Source organism: Mustela lutreola, chromosome 3 (genome assembly GCF_030435805.1).
Source record: "Mustela lutreola isolate mMusLut2 chromosome 3, mMusLut2.pri, whole genome shotgun sequence".
NCBI classification, from domain to species: Eukaryota; Metazoa; Chordata; class Mammalia; order Carnivora; family Mustelidae; genus Mustela; species Mustela lutreola.
This window is the reverse complement of record NC_081292.1, coordinates 154,592,871-154,614,872: the sequence shown is the minus strand read 5'-3', so window position 1 is coordinate 154,614,872 and position 22,002 is coordinate 154,592,871. Positions and strand designations below refer to the sequence as shown.

Sequence of the window (22,002 nt, the reverse complement as noted above, 5' to 3'; positions counted from 1 at the left end):
GACCACCAACAGGGAACGGTCCCGGAGAAACCCGCTCCTACCCCGAAAGGGGAGGGCTCGCAGACCACAGCAGGGCGGGAAGGGAGCGGGAGGAGGGGAGGTCGGATGAAGCAGTGCTTAAGTCAATAAACATTCGCTGCGCCACTTACCAGGAGACAAAAAAAAAAAAAAAAAAAAGAAAAGAAAAGAAAAAAAATAGCTGGGCGGTACTTCAGCAGTGGGTCCTGCAGCTTTGCGGGAGGGGGGCAAGAGCCTGTAGCGGGGACTCGGGCGCCTGGGAGCGGTAGGGCTGGATCAGAACCTCTCGCCAAGCAGGCGAGGGCGGCCAACTAGGGACAGGCCTCTAGCGCCCAGCTCCCGGCGTCCGCACCCTCACTGGCCCAGCCGCCAGCCCGCCAGCCGACCCGCCGCAGCTGCTTACCAGTGGCGCCTCGCTGCCTCCCCGGGGGCAGCCCTTCAACGGTTGCCGCAGTCAGAGCACCACCCCGCGGTAGGGTACGTCGAGCCCGCCCGCAGCTCTCAGGTCCCCGCAGCACCGCCCCTCTCGCGAGAAGTCGGCGGAGTCTGTGAAGTTGGGGGCGGGGGAGAAGAAGGGAGGGGCTTTCAACGGTGGCGGCTGGTTCTGCGCCGGATCCGGGCGAGGGGCGGGCGCCATTGTGCTTCTCTGCCGAGTGCTCTGGTTTATTTAGGAGCCCTGATCTCCGAGGAAGAAGGCAGTGGTCGCTTCGAGCAGGACGCGCCCTGTACAGTGCCAGCTTGGGAAGAGGGGTAATAAGCTGCGGCTCTCGGGCTTCTCCCTCTGGGGGAGTTGGTTCTAGCCAAGGCCGCGTGGGGGAGGGGAGAAAACGAAGTGCAGGCCTGGGGACGCGGAGGCTGCTTCCCTCGTCTTTGGTTGGGGCGGAGGAGCGTGATCGGCGCCGCGGTTACGGAGGGCGGCCGGGCGCCGGCCTCGACCGGTGGCCTTTTTGTCTCGTGGTGGAGTTTGTGACGGGTAGAGGGGCAGATTGTACGTCTTCCTGATGAACGTGTGGTCGGCGAGGGCAAGGGGCTTGGGTACTGCATTGGCCTTTGGCGGCCTCCTCTTGGATGGGGGTAAGGAGGATCCTCCGGAACCCTGCGGGTCGGGAGTGTCACGAGTGAGGTATTTAGTGAGCGCCGAGTGGAGGGCGGGGAGGGTTGGGACTCCGCCAACCCGGTCTCCAGTTGAAGGGACTTCGCCAGCCCTTAAGTTGCGGTGAAGATTTGGTCATTGATCGCTCCATTTCTTGACTGTCGTGTTACTTTGGGAGTTTTGTATCGTGGGAAATTGTATGTCCTTCAAATTGAAATAGTTGATGGTGTATTTGTAAAACGGACCTGTTGGCCTAAGAAGTGAAAATCTGAAAGGCATCAGTTGTAGATATTCTCTCATTTTGATGGAACCGCGTAGTGAAGATGAACACGTACGGAGAAGCACCATAAAATACTACAATTTTTTTTTTTCCCTACGTGCACATGTAGATAGTAATAAATGGGGGAAAATCTGTCCTGGTAGTGGATTCGTCACGACTAGTGTCGTTTGGCACTACTGAGAGTAAATGTGCTAAAGTGAAATTGAATTTAGTAAGGTTTTTTTTTTTTTTTGTAGGACTTTAGGTTTGTTTTGTAAATATTTTAAACTTCCCCGTACTCCTTTCTCACTTTTCTGTCAAGAGCTAAGGTAAGGTTAAAAATGAATTTTTGACTTAAAAACCAAACCGTATACTTTTATTAACAAGGCAAACACATGGTGTAGCTAGATTTTTCAAGAGGATAAACATGTTTCAGGAATGAGGATCAGTATTTCATTTACAGCTCTACAGCCTCTTGTGAAACAGTTGTGTCTGAGGGATTTAGAGTCAGAAGATCTGGGTTTGGGTCTTAATTTTGCCAGAATTATTTAACCTGTGTTTTCTTAGAAACATAGTACTTTTCTTTGAGTTGAGATGGGAATTAGATTAGGTGAGGTAGCTGATAGTAGTCTAACACCTAGGGGGAGTAATGCTCTGGGAATGAATTTTTAATGGATATAAAACAATTGGAATTGATACCTGAAGTCCAGTTGTTTATATTCTGGTCAGAATAACCTTAAAATTTTACTCTGCCTGTGGTACCCCTTCCCTCCATTAATATAAGTTCCATACTACAAATGTTTTTAGATAAGAACTTTTAAAACTTTTCCTTTGCTGTAAATTTATACCACAGATGTAAGCTTGTAAGCATGGTCTTGACTTTTTTCCAAAGTTGCATGCGGGGTCAGATGTCTTGAGTAAGAATGATTAAAAATTCCTACTTTCTTAAATACAGGTGATTACTTTTTTGCTGCACTGGCAAGAGAGCTTATTTTCCAAGATAAAGCACAGAGATTCCTTTATATAGATACACACCTATGTTCTACATGAAGATGTCAGGTAATCAACTGACACGTCATCCATGGCTCTTGTACAGCCTATTTTTAATGAGCTCTATATCCATTTCACACAACTCTTCATCTCGTGTATGTTTAGGAGTTGCCAATGTTTTAAAATTTTAGGAAAATAATAGTGCAGAATTATCAAATTATGTGAAACATTTTTTGATAATTTGTTATTGATTGTATTCTGGCTACTAGACCAAGGCTTCATGTTACAAGAATGCGCTTGACACAGCATCTGCCTTCCACAACTCACAGTTCAGTCATGAGACTAATGTATAAACAACTACTGCTGTTATCACAGGCTAAGAACATGGTAGTACTGTGGGAGCAAAAAATTGACCAAAGTTTCAGTCTTTGGGGAAATTTTTTACAGGAACTATTGCTTGAACTGAGATGTTAAGGGGACTAGCAGTTTGATAGGAAATTGCAAAGTCATGGTATGGTATTTTGTTTTAGGAATGGACAATTTGTTCCCATAATTGCAACAAATTAGAAGGTGACATGAAAGACCTACTGTTTCAGAAAGTGCTCTATGCTATGGGAATGCAGAGTTATTGCGTCTGTAAGCCCAATAAAAATGATTTTTAGATTATCTTTACTGACAGCATCCTTCTGTTACTGCAGATAATTAAGTGCCAGTAATGAAGAACAATGGGAAATGCACAAGTGGAATGCAGACTGAAATGCTTGTGTTAAACTTTGTTTTTTTAAGCAACAAATTTAACTTAACTAGTGAATGTTTTAGCTCTTAAATTTAAGAGAAGTAACTGATCACATTAGGATTACAACATAAAATAAGTAGATTTTGAATTATTGTAAGATCTATTTGAAATCACTAAAGCAAAATTCTGTTGTAATGATTTATAATAACAAATTATTTTATAGAGACTCTATCTTTAATACAATTGCTAATAGTAAGATAAACCCAAGGGTGGGTACAAAATTCTAATTTGAGCATGGCTGGGGTTTAATTTTCATTGATCTTAATTAACTTTTCTATTCTGGTCTGAACTCATGTGGTCAAAACTGGTTTTTCTTGCTCTCAAATACATTTCTTTGTAGCTCTACCAGTTTAACTACATGTTGAACATCTGGTTTTGAAATCACCTACTGCTCTACACCCAGTTTTGTCAACAGGTTTAGAAGAGGGCAAATTTTGAACCTTAAAAGCTAGGGTCTCACCTTTTATAGGCATCTTTGCACTTAAAGTGTTTCTCCCCTTCCAGAAAAAAAACCTTAACGTGGTGTCCACTCTGAATGAAGATTCAAACTTGACATTTACAGATTAAGTATACTTCAGAGGAGAACAGATTGTCTTATAAAGTAGCATAGACTTAATAGTCATATTTTCTCGTGAAGACATTAAACACTTTTTTCTGATTATTATTTCAGGCATGGGTATATCTTTGTTTTAAGGATCTGTCATCTAAAAACGCAGAGGCTTGGGGCTCCTGGGTGGTTCAGTGGGTTAAAGCCTCTGCCTTCAGCTGAGAGCATGATCCCAAGGGTCCTGGGATTGAACCCCACATTGGGCTCTCTGCTCAGCGGGGAGCCTGCTTCCCCTCCAACCCCCAGCCTCTCGGCCTACTTGTGATCTCTGTCAAATAAATAAAATCTTTAAAATTAAAAAACAAAAACGCAGAGGCAGTTTTTAAGAAGACTCTCTGTCTTCTTTTTTTTTTTTTTTTTTTTTTTTTTTTTTTTTTTTTTTTTTTTTAAAGATTTTATTTATTTATTTGACAGAGAGAAATTACAAGTAAGCAGAGAGGCAGGCAGAGAGAGGAGGAAGCAGGCTCCCTGCTGAGCAGAGAGCCCGATGCGGGACTCGATCCCAGGACCCCGAGATCATGACCTGAGCCGAAGGCAGCGGCTTAACCCACTGAGCCACCCAGGCGCCCCGACTCTCTGTCTTCTAACATAGCTTCCACATCTCCATATTCACTAGGATCAATAAAACACTTGCATTTCCCATTTAAGTATGTATCTGTTTTTTCCTCCAGAAGCAGATTTTTTAAAGAAAAGGCTATACCAAATAGAGGTAAATAATGGAATTATGTTCACAATTCTGAAAGACTAGTGGCTATTAGAATACATAAGTATTTTGTGTGGTAACTCTGGCCTTTCATGCCATGAATTTATTGTATAGTAGTATTGTGCTCTTGGTAATTCACTAACTTCAGCTCCCTTAGATGTTTGACAAATTCTGAAATAGAATCCAATTTTTCACAGAATCTGGGTACATAAAGATACTTTGTAGAAACATTAAAACTAGGGTGAGTTATGAAACTTTATTGCTTCATAGAAAACCACTTCAAAACCTAGTGGATTAAAACTGCTGTTTACTATTACAATTCTGTGTACCAGTTAATCAGTTCTGTTGGTTTTGCCAGGGTTCACCCATGTAACAGCATTCAGCTATAGGATTTCTCAGACTGGAAAGGCCAAGATGGTGTTACTCACATGTCTGATGGTTGGTATTGGTTGACATTTAGGCTTTACTCCATGTGGCCTACTGACACGTGGGTCCCAAGACAGCATTCCAAGAGAGTGAAAGTGGAAGTTATAAGACTTTTACAGCTTTTCAGATCATACAGTGTCACTTAACACTGCATTCTCTTAGTCAAAATAAATGTCACAAGACTAGTCCATATTCAAGGGGTGGGGAAAAGTAAGATTTTACCTCCAGCAACATCACAGTATAAAGAGGTATGTGTACTTGGGAGAAATTTGGAGCCCTGTTTTGTAATTTACCACAAGTTGCTTAGAACAGTTTTCAGTACAGGCAGTCTTACAGATGTCCTGATTGGGAATTGATTTAAAATGGAGGATGATAAAATAGATTATAAAATAGGTCAGATGTTGATAATTGTTGGAGACTGTTGATTGGTACATGGAGGTTTATTACTGTTTCTAGCATATGTTTGAAATTTTTTTTTTAAAGATTTTATTTATTTATTTGACAGAGATCACAAGAGCCACCGGCTCAGTGGGTTGAAGCCGCTGCTTTCGGCTCAGGTCATGATCCCAGGGTCCTGGGATCCAGGCCCACATTGGGCTCTGCTCAGCAGGGAGACTGCTTCCTACTCTCTCTGCCAGCCTGTCTGCCTACTTGTGATCTCTGTCGAATAAATAAATAAAATCTTAAAAAAAAAAAAGAAGAAGAAGACCAAGTACATTAAAGAAATTTTGGAAAACCGAATATAAAACAGAAAACAAAACCCAACCAGAGACAATAATAAAATAATAATGCTTATTTTTCCCAAATTTTTTCATACACTTAAATAGTCAAGGTATTTTTTTAGATAATAATCCTCCCATAATAAATCTGAATGACTTTAAAAAATCTTTTTACTATGTGTTAAAGACAATTTTTAAAAAGATTTTATTTATTTTAGGGAGGGAGAGAGCGCAGGGATCGGAAGGTTGGGGAGCAGAGGGAGAGGGACAAGCCGACTCTGTGCTTAGTGCAGAGCCCTATGTCGGGTTCAATCCCAGGACCCTGTGATCATCACCCAAGCTGAAATTAAGAGTGGAATGCTTAACTGACCCGAGCCACCCAGGCCCAGCAAGACAATGTCTACTAAACTGTATGAAAATCTTTAATGGTGATAGCATTGCCTAATAGTAGCGAGTATTTGCTGAATACAATACTGTGTGCCAGCAAAGTTCATAATACACCTTTGAAGTTGGTACTATTATTATCACCATCTTGTAGGTGAATAAATATTAGAGAAATTAAGCCTAGAGTCATACGAAGTAAAGGACAGATCTCATAGCTTGCATTCTTAACTGTCATTTTTGCAAATAGAAATGGGCTGGTGTGCTAAAAATTGTGCAATGCTTAATTTATCTTTCCTGGCCTCAGTTTCATACTTATTTCTGTTAGTTAAATTAAGTAATTAAAGGGAAGGTCTTAAGTGTGCCCATACTGTTTGTTACTGTAGATGGGCCTGGGGCCTGTTTTGTTAGTCTGGTTGTTTGGTTTATGACTACTGTGTGATTCTTGACAGATCCTGACCAACACTGTTTAATGGAAGAGAGTGGTCTAGAGAGTAATGGGAAAGGATACGCGTTGTTTGAGAGATCCCCTTATAAGCAGAATTAGCAAAAAAACTTAACATTGTGCTTTCATTTTTCTGATCTTAGTCATTAATAAGCTTTCTAAATTAGGTAACCAGAAATCCAAGTCATACTTCTTAATCTGTGGTAGTACCCGAAAAAAGCTTTACTGTTATGTAGGGAAATATGTAGAACTCCTTTAGTCTTAAGCGTTTCCTTATACTGCCTGAAGCTTTTCAATTCACTTTTTCATAGTGCCCCAGATCTACTCATTAGGCATAATCAGTGGAGAGTGACCTCCTTAGGCTGACCATACAGAAAGGGACAGTGAAATCAGAAGGCATGGGTGTATGGGTAGATAATGTGAGTGATTGAAAATCTGTTATCACCTCAGCTTGCTCTCTGTTTTCAAAACTGTTTCCACCATGCTTCTAGACCTCTTCTGTGTACTTCAGACTGTTTCTTTAAAACTCATGCTTCTCTGTGTTCTACTCTGTGAATTCCCTGCCAAAAAAGAAAAAAATGTTTGGTTTTCATCAGTATTCTGAACAATTCCTCCCCACCCCCATAGAATTCTTTTTTTTTTTTTTTTTTAATTGTATTTATTTATTTGACAGAGATCACAAGTAGGCAGAGAGGCAGGCAGAGAGAGAGGAGGAAGCAGGCTCTCCACGGAGCAGACAGCCCGATGCAGGGCTCTATCCCAGGACCCTGGGATCATGACCCGAGCCGAAGGCAGAGGCTTTAACCCACTGAGCCACCCAGGCGCCCCTAGAATTCTTTTTTATTTGACATACTGAATCTGCTTTCTTTCTTTCTTTCCTTTTTTAAAAAAAAAAAAAATTTATTTGTTTGTCAGAGACGGTGGGGGTGTGAGGGAGAGGCAGAAGAAGCAGGCTCCCTGCTGAGCAGCAAGCCCTATGCAGAACTCTATCCCAGAATGCTGGATTATGACCTGAGCGGAAGGCAGATGCTTAACCTACTGAGCCACCCAGAATCTGCTTTCTGTTTACTTTTGGGACCTCATTAATTTGCCTCAGAGCCAGTATATTTCTTCCTAATAACCTGTCCTTAATTGGGGACAAACTCGGAATTTTTTTTCTTTGTTTTTAGCTGTTGGTATCTCAAAATCTTGACTAGTTTCTGAGCCTATAGCCTGTAACATTAGGTTGTTCCCTATTATTCCACAAAGGTAGTAAAATTAGTTACTAACTTAATTCTAAGAAATGCAGGAATATGTATATGAATCTGTTATTAAGGTTAGGCAAAACTAGATAAATGTTTCATTTTCGAAAACACTGTTTGTCAGGAATATTATTTCTGGGGTCCTAAAGGAAAAAAATAATATTAGTGGTAGTAAAATTAAAAAAAAAATAGTGGTGGTAAAAGCTTCAGAACCATTACCTTGTTAAAGTATAAACTCCTGAGCTAAGGACCCGAGATTGCCTTTATATAATATGGGTCTGATTTTATGTATTCATTCCCTTCAGAGACCTTTCTGTTTCTCTCTCCTCTTCTATGCCTTCAGTTTTACTCTGACGCTCAGATTGTTTTCTTTTTTCCAGTTCTTTAACATGCTTTAGCAAGTTTATGCCTTATTCCTTTTTCTATTTTTATTCTTCAAAGGTCATCTCAGATGTAACTTCCCCTGAAGTCTTTTGCATCTGGAACTTTGGCTATTCCCAGTCAGTGCTCCCATGGCATTTTCAAGTTTTTGTTGTTTATAAATGAAATTTTCATAGAATTAAGACACAGGAAAAAGGGGCTCCTGGGTGGCTTAGTGGGTTAAAGCCTCTGACTTTGGCTCAGGTCGTGATCCCAGAGTCCTGGGATCAAGCCCCACGTTGGGCGCTCTGCTCCGAAGGGAGCCTGCTTCCTCCCCTATCTCTCTGCCTGTCTCTCTGCCTACTTGTGATTTCTCTCTCTGTCAAAAAAAAAAAAAAAAAAAAAAAATATATATATATATATATATATATCTAAAAAAAGAAACAGGAAAAAATAAAATAAATACAGTGGTGTATCTGATGTAGAAATTGGTATAATTGCTAATTCTCTTTGGTAATTATTTTAGTTGGGCTTTCTAACTCTTATCCTTTTGTCAGTTTTGAAAAAAATTTCAGGCAGTATCTCTTCAATTTTTTTCTCTGCCCTGGTCCTTTCCTTCTGTAAATCCAACTAAATGTACAGTAGACTTCCTTATTCTTCTCTCAGTGTCTCTTAAGCCCTCCCATCTGTATTTATTGCCATCTGTTCTTCCATGCTTCATTCTGGATTGTTTTTCTTTTAGCTTATTTCCCCTAGTTCTTCAGTTTTGCTTACTTTATTGTTAAATGGATCAATTTTCCATTTTGCTGACATTGGGGCCATATTTATGTAGTTCTGTTGACTCTTGTCTCTTGGCAGTGGGTTCATTTTTTTCCTTATATTTTTGTGTGTCTGGTAATTTTTGGTTAGTAAGTTTAAAAAAAAATAGAGGCTGAAATAAATAATATTTAAGCCTGGATATAGACATACTCTACTTCTGTCAAATTGTGTACTGTGATGGGTTGAGTTGGTGTCGACTAGTTGAGCCAGGCTTAAACTTTATCATCACTTTATTTACCTTCAGAGTTCTTCAGTACTAGACTGCCATTACTTAGTGCTTAGTGTGAGGCTGGGGTACTGGAGGATATCTTACAGTAGTATTCTTTTACAGTAGTATTCTTTTACTATCCTCAACTTCCTGCAGGCCCTGCGCATCTTACTATAAAAGTTTTTGTCTCTCTCTCTCCCCCTGGCTGTTGTAACTTCCTCAGCAGTAGGCTGTCTTTGTTTCTTATTTGAAGCTAAAGCTCATGGTAAAAGGGGGTGTTCTCAGTTCTGTATATCTTTCTTTGGTCTTAGGATGGCTCTCTGTGCCTGGTCCTCAGAGGTGGGGCTGTCTCAAATTTCTGTTCTACCTGCCTCTTGGAGTCCAGAGTGCATGCAGTCCCCTGCCATCCCTCCGCTCCCTCTGCACCCCAAAAGCAACTAATCTCTGCCTTGTATTGATGGAAGATCTTGGGTAAGCATTCATAGCCCTTCCTCAGTGGCCACAGACCTTTTGCCTTGTATTAGCATAGAGTCTGTGCTGGAAGTGGGTTTCATACCTTCTTTCCTAGCCACAGCCAATCCCACCTTGTACTCTTGCAGGTTCTGGAGCATGGCTAACCTTCTTCAAGTTCCCTTTTCTTAAGCATAGGCAGACCCTGCATGATCATACTATAGAGAATGAAGTTTTCAGCTCTTCTGTTTGTCCTCATTCTTTCTTACGAGTTTTCAATGGAAGCCTTTGGAACAAAGACTCAAACTTGTGTCGAGGCTCCCAGAGTTCCTAAACTGTCTCACACTAGCAAATATTTACCTTTCAGTATTTAAGAATTTGATCAGTTTTGGCTGTTTCTTATCAGCCTTTCTGTGACCACCTTTGTTTTATTTCTTCTTGTGGAGGGGCTTACCATTCTTTGTTGTTCAACTCATCTGTTGCCTTGTAGCCTCCACTCTGGTAGACTCGAGAAAAGTGATTTAATAGATTATTTGGCTTACCGTTATGTTAGGAGTTAGAGTGATGTTCTCTTATATTTTTCTATGCATTAAGCAGAGAGGGGAATATTTAAGCCCAATTTTTGTTTGTTTTGTTTTGCTTGAAAATACTCAAGCAAAGTTGGGAGACTAGTAAAATATCAGTATACACATAGACATGCCTTATGCATGTCTTGAACTTCGATTTCTTATGCAAGACTGGTAAAATTAAAATTTAAACTTTCTAGAAATTACAAGTGCTTCCAGGGCAGAAGTGGCTTTTGTATTTTCATATCTCTTAGAATGCCGTTTTCCCTTCATTACTGGCGTAGTAATTCTTGTCAGTAAGACTTCATTGCTTTTAAGAGGATGGTCTTTATATTTTATTTATTTTTATTTTTTATTTTTTTTTAATATTTCTTTCGTGGTCCTTGCCTTTTCTTTTTTCTTTTCTTTTCTTTTTTTTTTTTAAAGATTTTATTTATTTATTTGACAGAGAGAAATCACAAGTAGATGGAGAGGCAGGCAGAGAGAGAGAGGGAAGCAGGCTCTCTGCTGAGCAGAGAGCCCGATGCAGGACTCGATCCCAGGACCCTGAGATCATGACCTGAGCCGAAGGCAGCGGCTTAACCCACTGAGCCACCCAGGCGCCCCAAGGATGGTCTTTATATTTTAATCCAACATTTTTCATTGTTTTGAGGAAGGATTGCTTTGAGTAATCTGCTATCAAGAGCTTCTGGTTCTTGGGGCACCTGGATGGCTCAGTGGGTTGAGCCTCTGCCTTCAGCTCGGGTCATGGTCCCAGGGTTGTGGGATCGAGCCCCACATCGGGCTCTCTGCTCAGTGGGGAGCTTTCTTCCCCCTCTCTCTCTCTGCCTGCCTGTCCACCTACTTGTAATCTCTCTCTGTCAATAAATAAATAAAATCTTTAGGAAAAAAAATCTTCAGGTTCTTTTGCATAGCATTTTGTATATCTTTGTTATTTATATCACAGTTACTTATGTACTTGCTTATTTTTATTCCATTCCCTCTACCCCTGAAATACGAGTTTTAGGAGATAGGTTTTATTATTATATTTGTAGAATTCAGCATCCCACCTGGTATATTGAAAGTACTCAGTAACTTTTAAAAGTTTTTTAAACTTTTAAAGTTTTTAAAACTTTTAAAAGTTTTTTATTTTTTTGTTCTTGTTCTTGTTGTTTTCATTTTTTTGGTGGTAATTGGACATTAGGTGGAAACAGTAGGTTAGAGTTTTGGATGCTGGGCCAAAGAATTTAGATTTTTTCTATAGGTAAGTACTAGGAAAAAAAGTTTGATTTGACATGACATCATTGCTAGTAGAATGAAATAAAAAAGATGAAAATGTGAGTTCAGTTTAGATAGAGCCTAGCATGGTATTATTAAAGACTAACTATGTTGGTTTACCCACAGTAGCCCTGGTATCCAAGTAAAGTTTTCCTGAAAACATTGTAAAATTCAGCTTTAATTTGTTTGTATTCCAGCATAAGTTGTGATACAGTTTTTCAGTTGCACTTAATATGTAATTATGAGATACTAATAATTGCAGATAACATCAGGCACAGAATTACAGAATTTTACATGTCAGTTGATGATAGAGAATTCCTTTAGGCTTTTTATCTGAACTGAGAGGAGGCTTAAGGCAAAATTATTCCCACAGTATAGATTTGAATTGTGCTGTTTATAGGTAGAACACTTTTTTTGTCTGAAGATCCTTTATAATATTTAGCGGGTCACTGGAAAACATGAACTTGTTTTAAAGAGTGCTTCAGAGATTTTCAGGAAGCCCAGTAGAATGAAATTATCTTTAGGCGGGGAAGAAGTGCCAGTTTTCCTAGTAGGTAACAAGTCACAGGTTTATGAGATGAACAGACTACATAAATTGTAAAGTTGGTATGAATATCTCTTTTCCATTCCTGTTGCTTATGACAGTCATTTTTAAAATGCCTCAAGGTGAGGAAGGTATTCTTAACAGGCAGGGTAAAATCACAACCACTTAGGTAAACTAATAGTTCAATATCTGCTCCAGAGAATTTTTACCCAAGTGACCTCGTTTCCAAAGCCGACAAGTTCAGTGGAAGTCTCAAAGATTGATCAAAAGATTTTTGTAGCTCATTCTCTTCTTCCCATGTTCAAACCAAGTCTGAAGAATGGAAAATCAGCCCCTGGGAGCCATCAGTGCCTCAGTTTACTCAGATATGTTGATAAGGAACAAGAACAACTAATTCCATCAGGTGGCCCCTTGATGCCTAGAACTTGCATGAGGCTTAAAGAGAATACAAATGGTGTTGTAGAAATCTCACAGCATCATGAATGCTGTATACAACTTCAGTGAGAAGGCATGGCAGATAATCCCATTCCATTCTGCTCAAGCTCATGTTGCACTGTCCTATGTGACTTACAAAACACAAGTGCAAGGGTACGTACGTGGCTCAGTTGGTTAAGCATCCAACTCTTGGTTTCGACTCATGAGTTGAGTATGGAGGCTACTTAAGATTCTTGCTATCCCTCTCACTTCCCCCCTGACTCCCAAAATAAGAAAAATTAAAAAGTAAACCACAAGTTCAAGGATGAAATTATCAAGAATTTCAGGATGTCAGGAGCGAGCTTTCAGTCAAGTGCAGGGTCTTGTCCTGCATATGTCACACACCTATGAAGCCAGCCAGTTCATCTAATTACCAAATAGCTGTCTAACTCAAGAATCACATCTTAAGAAATTTAGATTTAAAGGCATACAGTGTTAGAAAAACAAAGAAACTATTCTAACCATTGAGGCAAGATTACTTAGGAACTGTTTTGTACTGTACTCTTTAAGTCTTGGTTAAAAGTATTAAGCTTCAAATACCTTTTCCTGATAGTTCTCATACGTTTCTTTTACAGCACTTAGAACAATTTGTGTGGTTTGTTTGTTCTTTGCCTGACTACAGTATTTTCCTAGTCATTATCTAAGTGTTTACATTCAGCACTGTCCTCTCATCTCCTCATGTTCAGTATTAATGTGCCTAGCACACACTAAATATGTAGGCTTGAAAAGATGTCTCCATAGTACTCTGTAAGTTTGGTAGCAGTCTTTCAAGGACTGCACATTTTATTTTTTTTCTACAGTTTTTTTGTGCTTTTGACCTACAACTTATGCAACCAAATTATATAAGTTTTCTGGTAACACCTACATTGTCAGAATTCAATCAGTTTATGTAGAGGAGTTTCCAAAAATAGTTTCATAGAGTATAAATTCTGTATCTCAGAGGACTCTGCCTCTTTGCCTTCTCCCAAGAGATTATTTTGAGCAGATTTCCTACTAGGTTAGTTTCATTCTGCAAGTAAGTCTGCAAGTAAAAATTGAGTATAAATACAAAGTAAACTATAAGGTATGATTAAGAAGCGTAATTGTTATAGAACCATCCTTAGGCCTGTATCTCTTAAAAAAACATTTTGTCTTTCTGTTAATACCCTCATCACAAATAGTCCCTTGTTTAGTATTTTTTTCTTAAGATTTTATTTATTTATTTGACAGAGATCATAAGTAGTCAGAGAGGCAGGCAGAGAGAGAGGAGGAAGCAGGCTCCCCTCTGAGCAGTGAGCCCTATGCGGGGCTCGATCCCAGGACCCTGGGATCATGACCTGAGCCGAAGGCAGAGGCTTAACCCACTGAGCCACCCAGGCGCCATGTTTAGTGATTTGTTTTTTTTTTTTAACCATCCTTTATTTAGTATTTTTATAACCATCTTAATAAAATAGTAAACCTACTACTTGTTGAATCATTTATGGGTTTTTGCATGTCAGTATTTAACCATTGATATTCTTGTTACTAATGTATACCTTCTTTGAATGTCCAATTCATAATTATTTCTTTTCAATGAAATCCTGTATGGATGTAGTATAAATGGTTTATAAAAAGCTGAAGATGGCCGGCGGGGGTGGGGGGTGCCTGGGTGGCTCAGTCTGTTAAACAAATGCCTTCTGCTCAGGTCATGATCCCAGGGTGCTGGGATCAAGCCCCTCGTTGGGCTCCCTGCTTCTTCCTCTCCCTGTGCCTGCAGCTCTGCCTACTTGTGTTCTCTTTCTGTCAAATAAATAAAAGCCTTTAAAATAAAAATTTTAAAAAATAAGTTAAATTAAAAGCTGAAGATAAGGGTGACTGGATGGCTTGTAGTTTAGGTGCCTGACTATTGATTTTCTGTTAGGTCCTGACCTCAGGGTCTTGGGATCGGCCCTGCATTTGGCTCTGTGCTCATTGGGAAGTCCCCTTTGGGATTTTCCCTCTGCCCCAACCCCGCTTGCTTGCTCTCTTTCTCTAAAATAAATAAATCAGTCTTTTAAAAAAAAAAAAGGCTAGAAGGTAGAAATGATTTATGTTAGGCAACTTTGTGTGCTTTATCATCCAAACCAGGCCACTTTTTTTTTTTTTAAGATTTTATTTATTTTGACAGAGATCACAAGTAGGCAGAGAGGCAGGCGCTGAGAGGGGGAGGGGAAGCAGGCTCCCTGCTGAGCAGAGAGCTGATCCCAGGACCCTGAGACCTGACCTGAGCCTGAGGCAGAGGCTTAACCCACTGAGCCACTCAGGCCCCAAGGGCTATTTATAATTGTCCTGGGGTAATGAGCACGAATTAGGACTTTTCTGGAGATACTAGACAAACCAGGAGATCTGGTCATCATATTTTATTTTATTTATTTTTGATCATCATATTTTCAAAAGGGAAAGAAGAGTACTTTGCCCACCCTTCATTCCCAGTGTCTTTCCAAAGGTACTGACCCTCAACTTTGTAGCTGTTCTGGGATTTACCTTAACATTTCTAGAGAATGTTTATACTGTTCATGATTTTTCATAGTATTTTCCTTATTCATGCTTGTTGTTACTTTCCTAATCATCTCCATCCCATAGCATGTTTGTAGCAAAATTGTTGATTCAATACCTTATTATAATACATTGTAATACATTATTGTAACTAGTAAATATTCACCCACGTTTCACCCAGACACCCTGTTTCTTTCTTTTTTTTTTTTAATTTAAAGATTTTATTTATTTATTTGTCAGAGACAGAGGGAGAGAGAGCGCAAGTGAGCACAGGCAGGCAGAGAGGCAGGCAGAGAGGCAGGCGGAGGCAGAGGGAGAAGCAGGCTCCCCGCAGAACAAGGAGCTGGATGTGGGACTCGATCCCAGGACCCTCGGATCATGACCTGAGCCGAAGGCAGCCGCCTAACCAACTGAGCCACCCAGGCGTCCCGTGACACCCTGTTTTTTGAACAATATCTGTTTCCTAACAGAAAATTTTCATTTGTTCTTTGTACTTAGCAATTTTTCTTCCCCAGTTGTATTATGGTCTCTGCCACATATGCCAAATAGTATCCATAGGAGTCTCCCCCAACCACTCTCCGAAACTTTGCTTTCATTATTCAGTCCTGCTGCTGTCCATCTTATCCTTCCTACCTACCTTTGGAACTATTTCCTGGGTTCTGTGTCTGGACTTCCCTTTCTTAACTGTTTTCTGGGTTCCATGTCTGTTTCTTTCATTCTTTATACTCTCAATTTCGTAGGACATACTCTTCATTGATCTTCCTTTGATATTTGTCTTGTTTTTTGATCTTTTTAAAAGATCTTACATGTCTGAAAATGTGTCCTATTCTCCACCTCACATTTAATTGTTAGATTAGAATTCAAGGGTAAACATTTTTCTCAGTACTATAGGCATTGCTTCATTGTCTTAAGACTTTTTACAGTTGTCATTAAGAAGCCAGGGCAAGATCTTCTCTTCTTTTTTGGTGTTATAAAATTTCAAGGTGTTAAATTGTGCTTAGTGTTGGTCTTTTTTTTCTTTGATCCTGCCGGGTTCTCTGGAGCTCTTCCAATGTGGAGATTTGTATCCTTCAAATATTTGTATCCTTCAGTCCTGGAAGGGTTCTTTTATTTCTTTAGTAGTTTTCGTTTTCTTTCCATTTTCTTTATTCTCTATTAACCATGGCTAAAGTAAGATGATAATTCCCCTGGTCAATTCTCCTATTTTAAAGTTGTATTTTCTACTTCTGAGAGGTTTCCTCAGTTTATTCCCAATAATTATGTTGAATCTCATTGTATCACCATTTTCAAAAAGAGTATCCCATTTTCAATGTCCACAAGCTCTTTATTATACTCCAGTTGTTTTCTTAAGCACCCTGTTATTTTATGAATGGATGTCTGTTGATCTCTGAGGGTAGTAGTTAGCTATTTTCCCCAAATTTTCTTTATGTTCCTTTCTTTCCTTTTTTTAATCCTGGAAAAAGGATTTGATTGGTTACTTAGTAATCCTTAATGTTTATCTGTTTGAAGGAAATGGTAAAAAAAAAAAACAGTAGAAAACTCTTGGTGACTAGTGGACTTTGCTGTGGGGGAGGATGTTCCTGTGGCAGTCTAGCTTGGTAATTGGGAGCAGTCCAAATACCAGTGTCCAGAAATCTTTGTCCATGTTTTTGTTTGGTGATCCAAGAGTAAAATCCCTTAATTTTATGGCAACATTGTAGAAATAGGGTTGGGAAAAGTTCTCAGGTCTCAACATTGAACATACAGATTTTATTTTTCACACTTAGTCCTGCAGATTTGATTATATACTTGGGTGGGATGGATTACATCTGAAATCCTTATTCTGGAGAGAATAAATACTTTTGGAAGATTGAAGCTAGGGGAAGAATTCGTTGGTTTACTGTTTGAACTACATATTTGACCTCAACTCACTTTTAACGCCATGCATCTTCCCTTTTATGGTGGTATCTGGTACCCTCAGGCTGCTTTTTTGTGTACTAAGGCCAAATGCTTTGCTTCTAGTTTCTACCTCTTAAGGGCCTAGGGTGTAGTTTTATCTTCTCTGTTTAATTATTGTGCCTTTACTCTTCCTTTGGATTTCCAAATACACATTGAAATCTCTTGCCTTCTGTGGCCCCCTTTGGATTCATTACCTATCGTTTTATCAGGGTTTTAGAAAGGGGCAAAACAGGTACATAAGGATAATCTCTTGTGTTTTAACTGGAAGTTCTAAACTGACCTTTTTTGATAAGCTTGCTTTGATTTAGTCATATTCATTGTAACTTTTACTGTGGTTTGTCATTAGGTGGACATTTTTAGTGGAATAATTTTAATTGATAATGAGTTTGTGTTACATCTTTTTCATGTTTGTTGTGTATCTCCTGCTGTAATATAGACCATATGTTTTAGTGTTTTTTTCCTCTTTTCAGTCTCTTTTCTGTTATTGCCTGATACCGTGTTTTTAAAGTAAATATCATAACGAAAGGAAATTCTTTTGTAGTAACTTTTAAGGTAGAAAATTGCGATTGATCCAGAGTTGGTGAGTTAATGAGATTCCATGCCAAAAATAGATTAGGTATTTTTACTTTAAATTTGAATTTTTTTTTCCTTTTTCTTTTGTGGGGAGTAGGGGTGGATGGTTGGGGTGGAGGGACAGAGGGAGAGACAGAGAGAATCTCAGCAGGCTCCATGCTCAGTGCAGGGCCTGATACAGGGCTCCATCTCACAATACTGAGTTCATGACCCGAGCATAAATCAAGATGCAGATGCCTAACTGTCTGGAGCCACTGAGGTGCCGTTGAATTTGAATGTTTTAATAAAGCACATACGCCTTATCCAAGTGGCATATCAGATAAGCGCCTCTGTTTGTAGTTACTTTAATGTCGTCCACTACCAGAATAAGAAGGAAATTTTTGACCCTTCTTGAAAGTGGGTAGGGAAAAGTTGAAGAGATTATTGTGATTTTTTAAATTTTTTTGATTATAAAAGTAATGTCTTCATGGCAGCACTGTTTGTAATAGCCTAAAATTGGAAACAGTTCAATGTCCATCTGCAATACAATGGACAAATAATTTATGTGTATTGATAACAATGAAATACTATATAAACCAGTTAGAGTGAACTTATTACAGCTACATGCTACAATACAAATGAATCTCAGAAATACAACGTTGAGCAAATAAACCAGACATAAGAGAGTACATGTTCTATCATTTCTTTCGTATACGCACAGGTGTCCACCCCTATCCAAAAGTAAGAGTATTTCTTTGAAACCTTTTGTAGGCTAGAATGATGTAAAGTGAAGAAGCAGTTATTAGTTTATATGGGAAAACTTTCTGAGTTTTCCCAGACCCAAAAATATCTCGTCTCAGACTTTTCTGTTACTGTACACCATATTGTGCAAATGGATACACAGTACACATTGAGATAAAGCACAGAAGCTTGCAGACAGTTTAAAGTTATGGCGGCTTGATGCTAAGATGAGGAGTGTAGTTCCTGGGGAAGGAGGTTGGTGTTGGCACTTGCTACTCAGGGTATACACTGCCTCAGTGCTACAAAACAAATGTTGAATGCTGTTTTTTCACTTTCCGTTCCCTTTTTATAAAAGCAAAAATTCTCTCTGGATTTCTTATGCTTAGCAAAAGCAGATACTATATATAGGTCTTTCATAAAAAGGGCATAATGTGAACTTTTGAAAAGTGGGAGGTACCTGTATATTTAAAAGATTACACATAGCTATTGTGACTCTTGGTCTAGGTTGAGGAATGTTTACTAAAGAAAACTTAGAAATTATCACTTTTGAAAAAGGGAAATAAAACAAATTATAGCATAACTTAGAGTGTCTCAAAGTATGTACAGAATAGAAGCACACAAAGAAAAATGATGAGTGTTTTCATACTATGACTAGGAATTGAATGGGGAATGTACAGAGTTTCCATGTGTGTACAAAGTCTGTGAAAGTGTATTGTGATAGGGGAGTGCAAATAGTATAGCTAATGCTCATGGTATGAGTATTAAGCACTAATAATAGGTAAGGATAGCAAGACAGTCAAGAACAAATTTGTGTTGGATTCCATAGAGACAAAATTGAGTAAGGAAAAGAGCCCAGGCTTTGGAAACAACCTCAGTTCTTCATCCCTCTTTTATCAGTTTGCTTCATTTTATGGACAGTGGGAAGCCTTTGAAGGACTTTAGACTTCTGCCTTAGAGAAGACAGGGTGTTGATAGTCTCATAATTCACCATGTCTGATATAGTTAATTTGCATGGTTAATTCTTGATTCGAGCTAATGATTAAGGAGGATTAAGAATCTAAGGTTTGCGTGTTTTTCCAAAGGCAATTATTCAAAATTTGCATTTCACAGGAAACCTCAAGAATGGATTCTAAACCGTCAAGGATTCCAAGAAGAATTTCAGTTCAACCCCCCACCTCTTTAAGTGCTAGGATGATGTCTGGAAGCAGAGGGAATAATTTAAATGATACCTATCACTCAAGAGACTCTTCATTTAGACTGGATTCTGAATATCAGGTAACATCTTAATTTGGAATATATGTACATAGTTTCTTTGAAAACTATGATTTTATGGTTTTATGGTTTTTAGATTTTAGGAAAGTAATGAGTATAATTAATAAGACGCTCAGATGGATCTGAGGCATCCTGTAATAAAATACATTAATATATCCACAGGAAAATGAATGATTATTCACACCAAGTAGCAAAAACTCAGTGTTTTTAGTCTTTGTGGATTTCAAAATTATGAAGGAGGCATTGTGGTCTTAATGTAAATCATTATGCTTTATTTCAAAGACTTGGAAACCCATTTACTTAAAAACATAAGTATCAGTTTAAGTATAAATTTGACTGCATTAAACAATGTGGATGACTTGGTCAAAGGATAGAAAGTGCATCCTTTCTTAACATTGTACGTATTCATCTGACTTTTTCTCTGCATGTACAAGGCAACAGTGGAGTAATGATTGTTAAGGGTTTTTTTTAGTATGGCTTCCAAATATTTTGCTTTTAGTGGCAGGTGATTATTAAATTGACAGACTGTCTTGTGAAGATGTATTACTAACAATCTTTTAGACATACTTTGGGACTTTATTTTCATGGTTAATCTAATGAGTTTGCAGATTTATAATGTACATTAGCTACTCTTATATATTAGTTTTCCTTTGGATTGATAGCACTTAGGGTTTTGAAATGGTTTATTAGTTATACTAACTGTTATACATATAACAGTTATGTTATAAACATAACAGTTGTAAAAAAAAAGTATAAATCTCAGAAGCATGATTTCTAGGTTTAATTCAATTCCTATTGTTCATCTTTCAAATTTCAGGTTATTGCATTGTTGACTAAAAAAGCTAATTAAATCATATGTGGACAAGTCTGATGTTAGGTAACTTGAATCTAAGAGAATCCTTCAGTGAGAATTTTCATTTACGCATTTATAAATGTATATAACATGTGATATTCTACATGACAGTCATTTTTTAAATGTTTCTATGCAGTAATAAGCATATTACAAAATACTCAGAGGAAAAAAATTCCCTAAAATGCATATATCACATACTTCCTCATTTTCTATGAACTATTACTGAGTCTTTTTTTTTTAATTTTTAATTTTTTATTAACATATAATGTATTATTAGCCCCAGGAGTACAGGTCTGTGAATCGCCAGGTTTATACACTTCACAGCACTCACCATAGCACATACCTTCTGCAGTTGACTGAGTCATTTTAAATGCTGGTTGATAATTGTATGTATTTTTTTTAATTCTGTTGATTGACAAAAGGACACTTGCCAGAGGTACAGAATCATGAGACTATCCTGTAGAAAAGTTCTGGGTTACATGATTATGACTTATTAAGAGCAAAGATTGTTTTTTCCCCCTGATTTGTCTCCATAAAAAATTTATCTGTAGATCTTTTTCTAATTTTTTCACAGAGCTTTTTAGTGAGGAGCAGACTCTGAAACCAGACTATACTGTTCCACTACTTACTGTGTGAATGTGGGCAAGTTTCTTTATTACGTCCTTGTTATTTTCTGTATTAGGTTGTTAGTGTTAGATGAATTATTACACTGAATGAGAATACTGCCTGTCACATGATATACTATATAAAGTTAGCTATTACATTTGTTTTTATTATAATTAATTACATTAGCTGCTAAAAGTCTTAGCTGTATTTAGAAAATTTATTGACATTCACTTTAAAAGACAAGAATTTTCAAGGCTATTTCTTCCAGCTTTTTCTTAAAGTCCTAGATTACTTTAAAAATCTCGGTTTTCATTGTGAAAATTAAACAAGTACAAGCATAAAAAACCACTTGATGTCTTACTGATTCTTAATAAGATAAATCAGCATTGGAGTTTTTCTTAGTTTTTCAGTTGCTTTAAATGGCATCCAATTTTTTTAATGGATTATAGGAACATTTCCAATCTTAAATCGGTTACTTCTAGCTTGCTTTGCTCTTTAGTTTTGATTTAAAAACAGACTTCTGTGTTCTTGTACAAATTATTTTATATCTGTGTTTCTTCTTTTTACGTGGTTTTCACGTGGCTTTTATTAAGCTTTTTTATTAAGCTTTTCACGTGGTTTTATTAAGATTTACTGAAAGAAATAACACATTAAAGCACCTAAAACAACTCTGCCTGGAACTTAGTAAGATGTGTCTGTTTATAATAATGATGATTGTGATTGCTATTGTTATCATTATTTCCCGACTTTATATTGGCTTAAATGGGTATTTTTAAGGTATAGTATAGTATGTTGTCAGAATATTAAAATTACATATGACATATTTAGTTTTATATAATATTCTTAATACTACTTAACAAAATATGTTTAATGAATGAGAACTTTAAATATCAAAGGGAATTTTTTTTTTAATCGCTGTTTCCTCACAGCTGTTTGCAATATAACACTCCCCTTCTCTCTGAAGCTTCAGAAATGAGGGTCAGGACTAGGCATGCTCAATTTCAGTTATGTTAAGGATTAAATAATAGGGAAATACTTTATATAGTGCTTAATATTTTATGGAACATTTTTTGCTTTTAATTTTAGTTAAGTAGGATAATACTTGTGTCATTTTGAAGATAGGATCTGAAATCTGGGAAGAGAAGTGGTTTCCTTCAGTCACATGATTAGTATATAAGTACCTGAGTTTAA

General features: G+C 38.0%; 1 protein-coding gene across 9 annotated transcripts in view; it reads left to right on the top strand.

Moving 5' to 3' along the window:
- The first annotated feature begins 581 nt into the window (after window positions 1-581).
- MARCHF7 (membrane associated ring-CH-type finger 7) overlaps window positions 582-22,002 on the top strand; it is a 49,481-nt gene continuing 28,060 nt past the window's right edge. For all 9 annotated transcript variants that reach the window (XR_009351934.1, XR_009351937.1, XR_009351935.1 and 6 more), the window contains exons 1-2: window positions 582-768; window positions 19,191-19,355. Coding sequence is in view for 5 of the 9 variants with exons in the window: in XM_059167253.1 (XP_059023236.1) it covers window positions 19,203-19,355 (153 nt within the window). In the remaining 4 variants the exon portion in view is untranslated. The remainder of the gene's footprint in view (window positions 769-19,190; window positions 19,356-22,002) is intronic.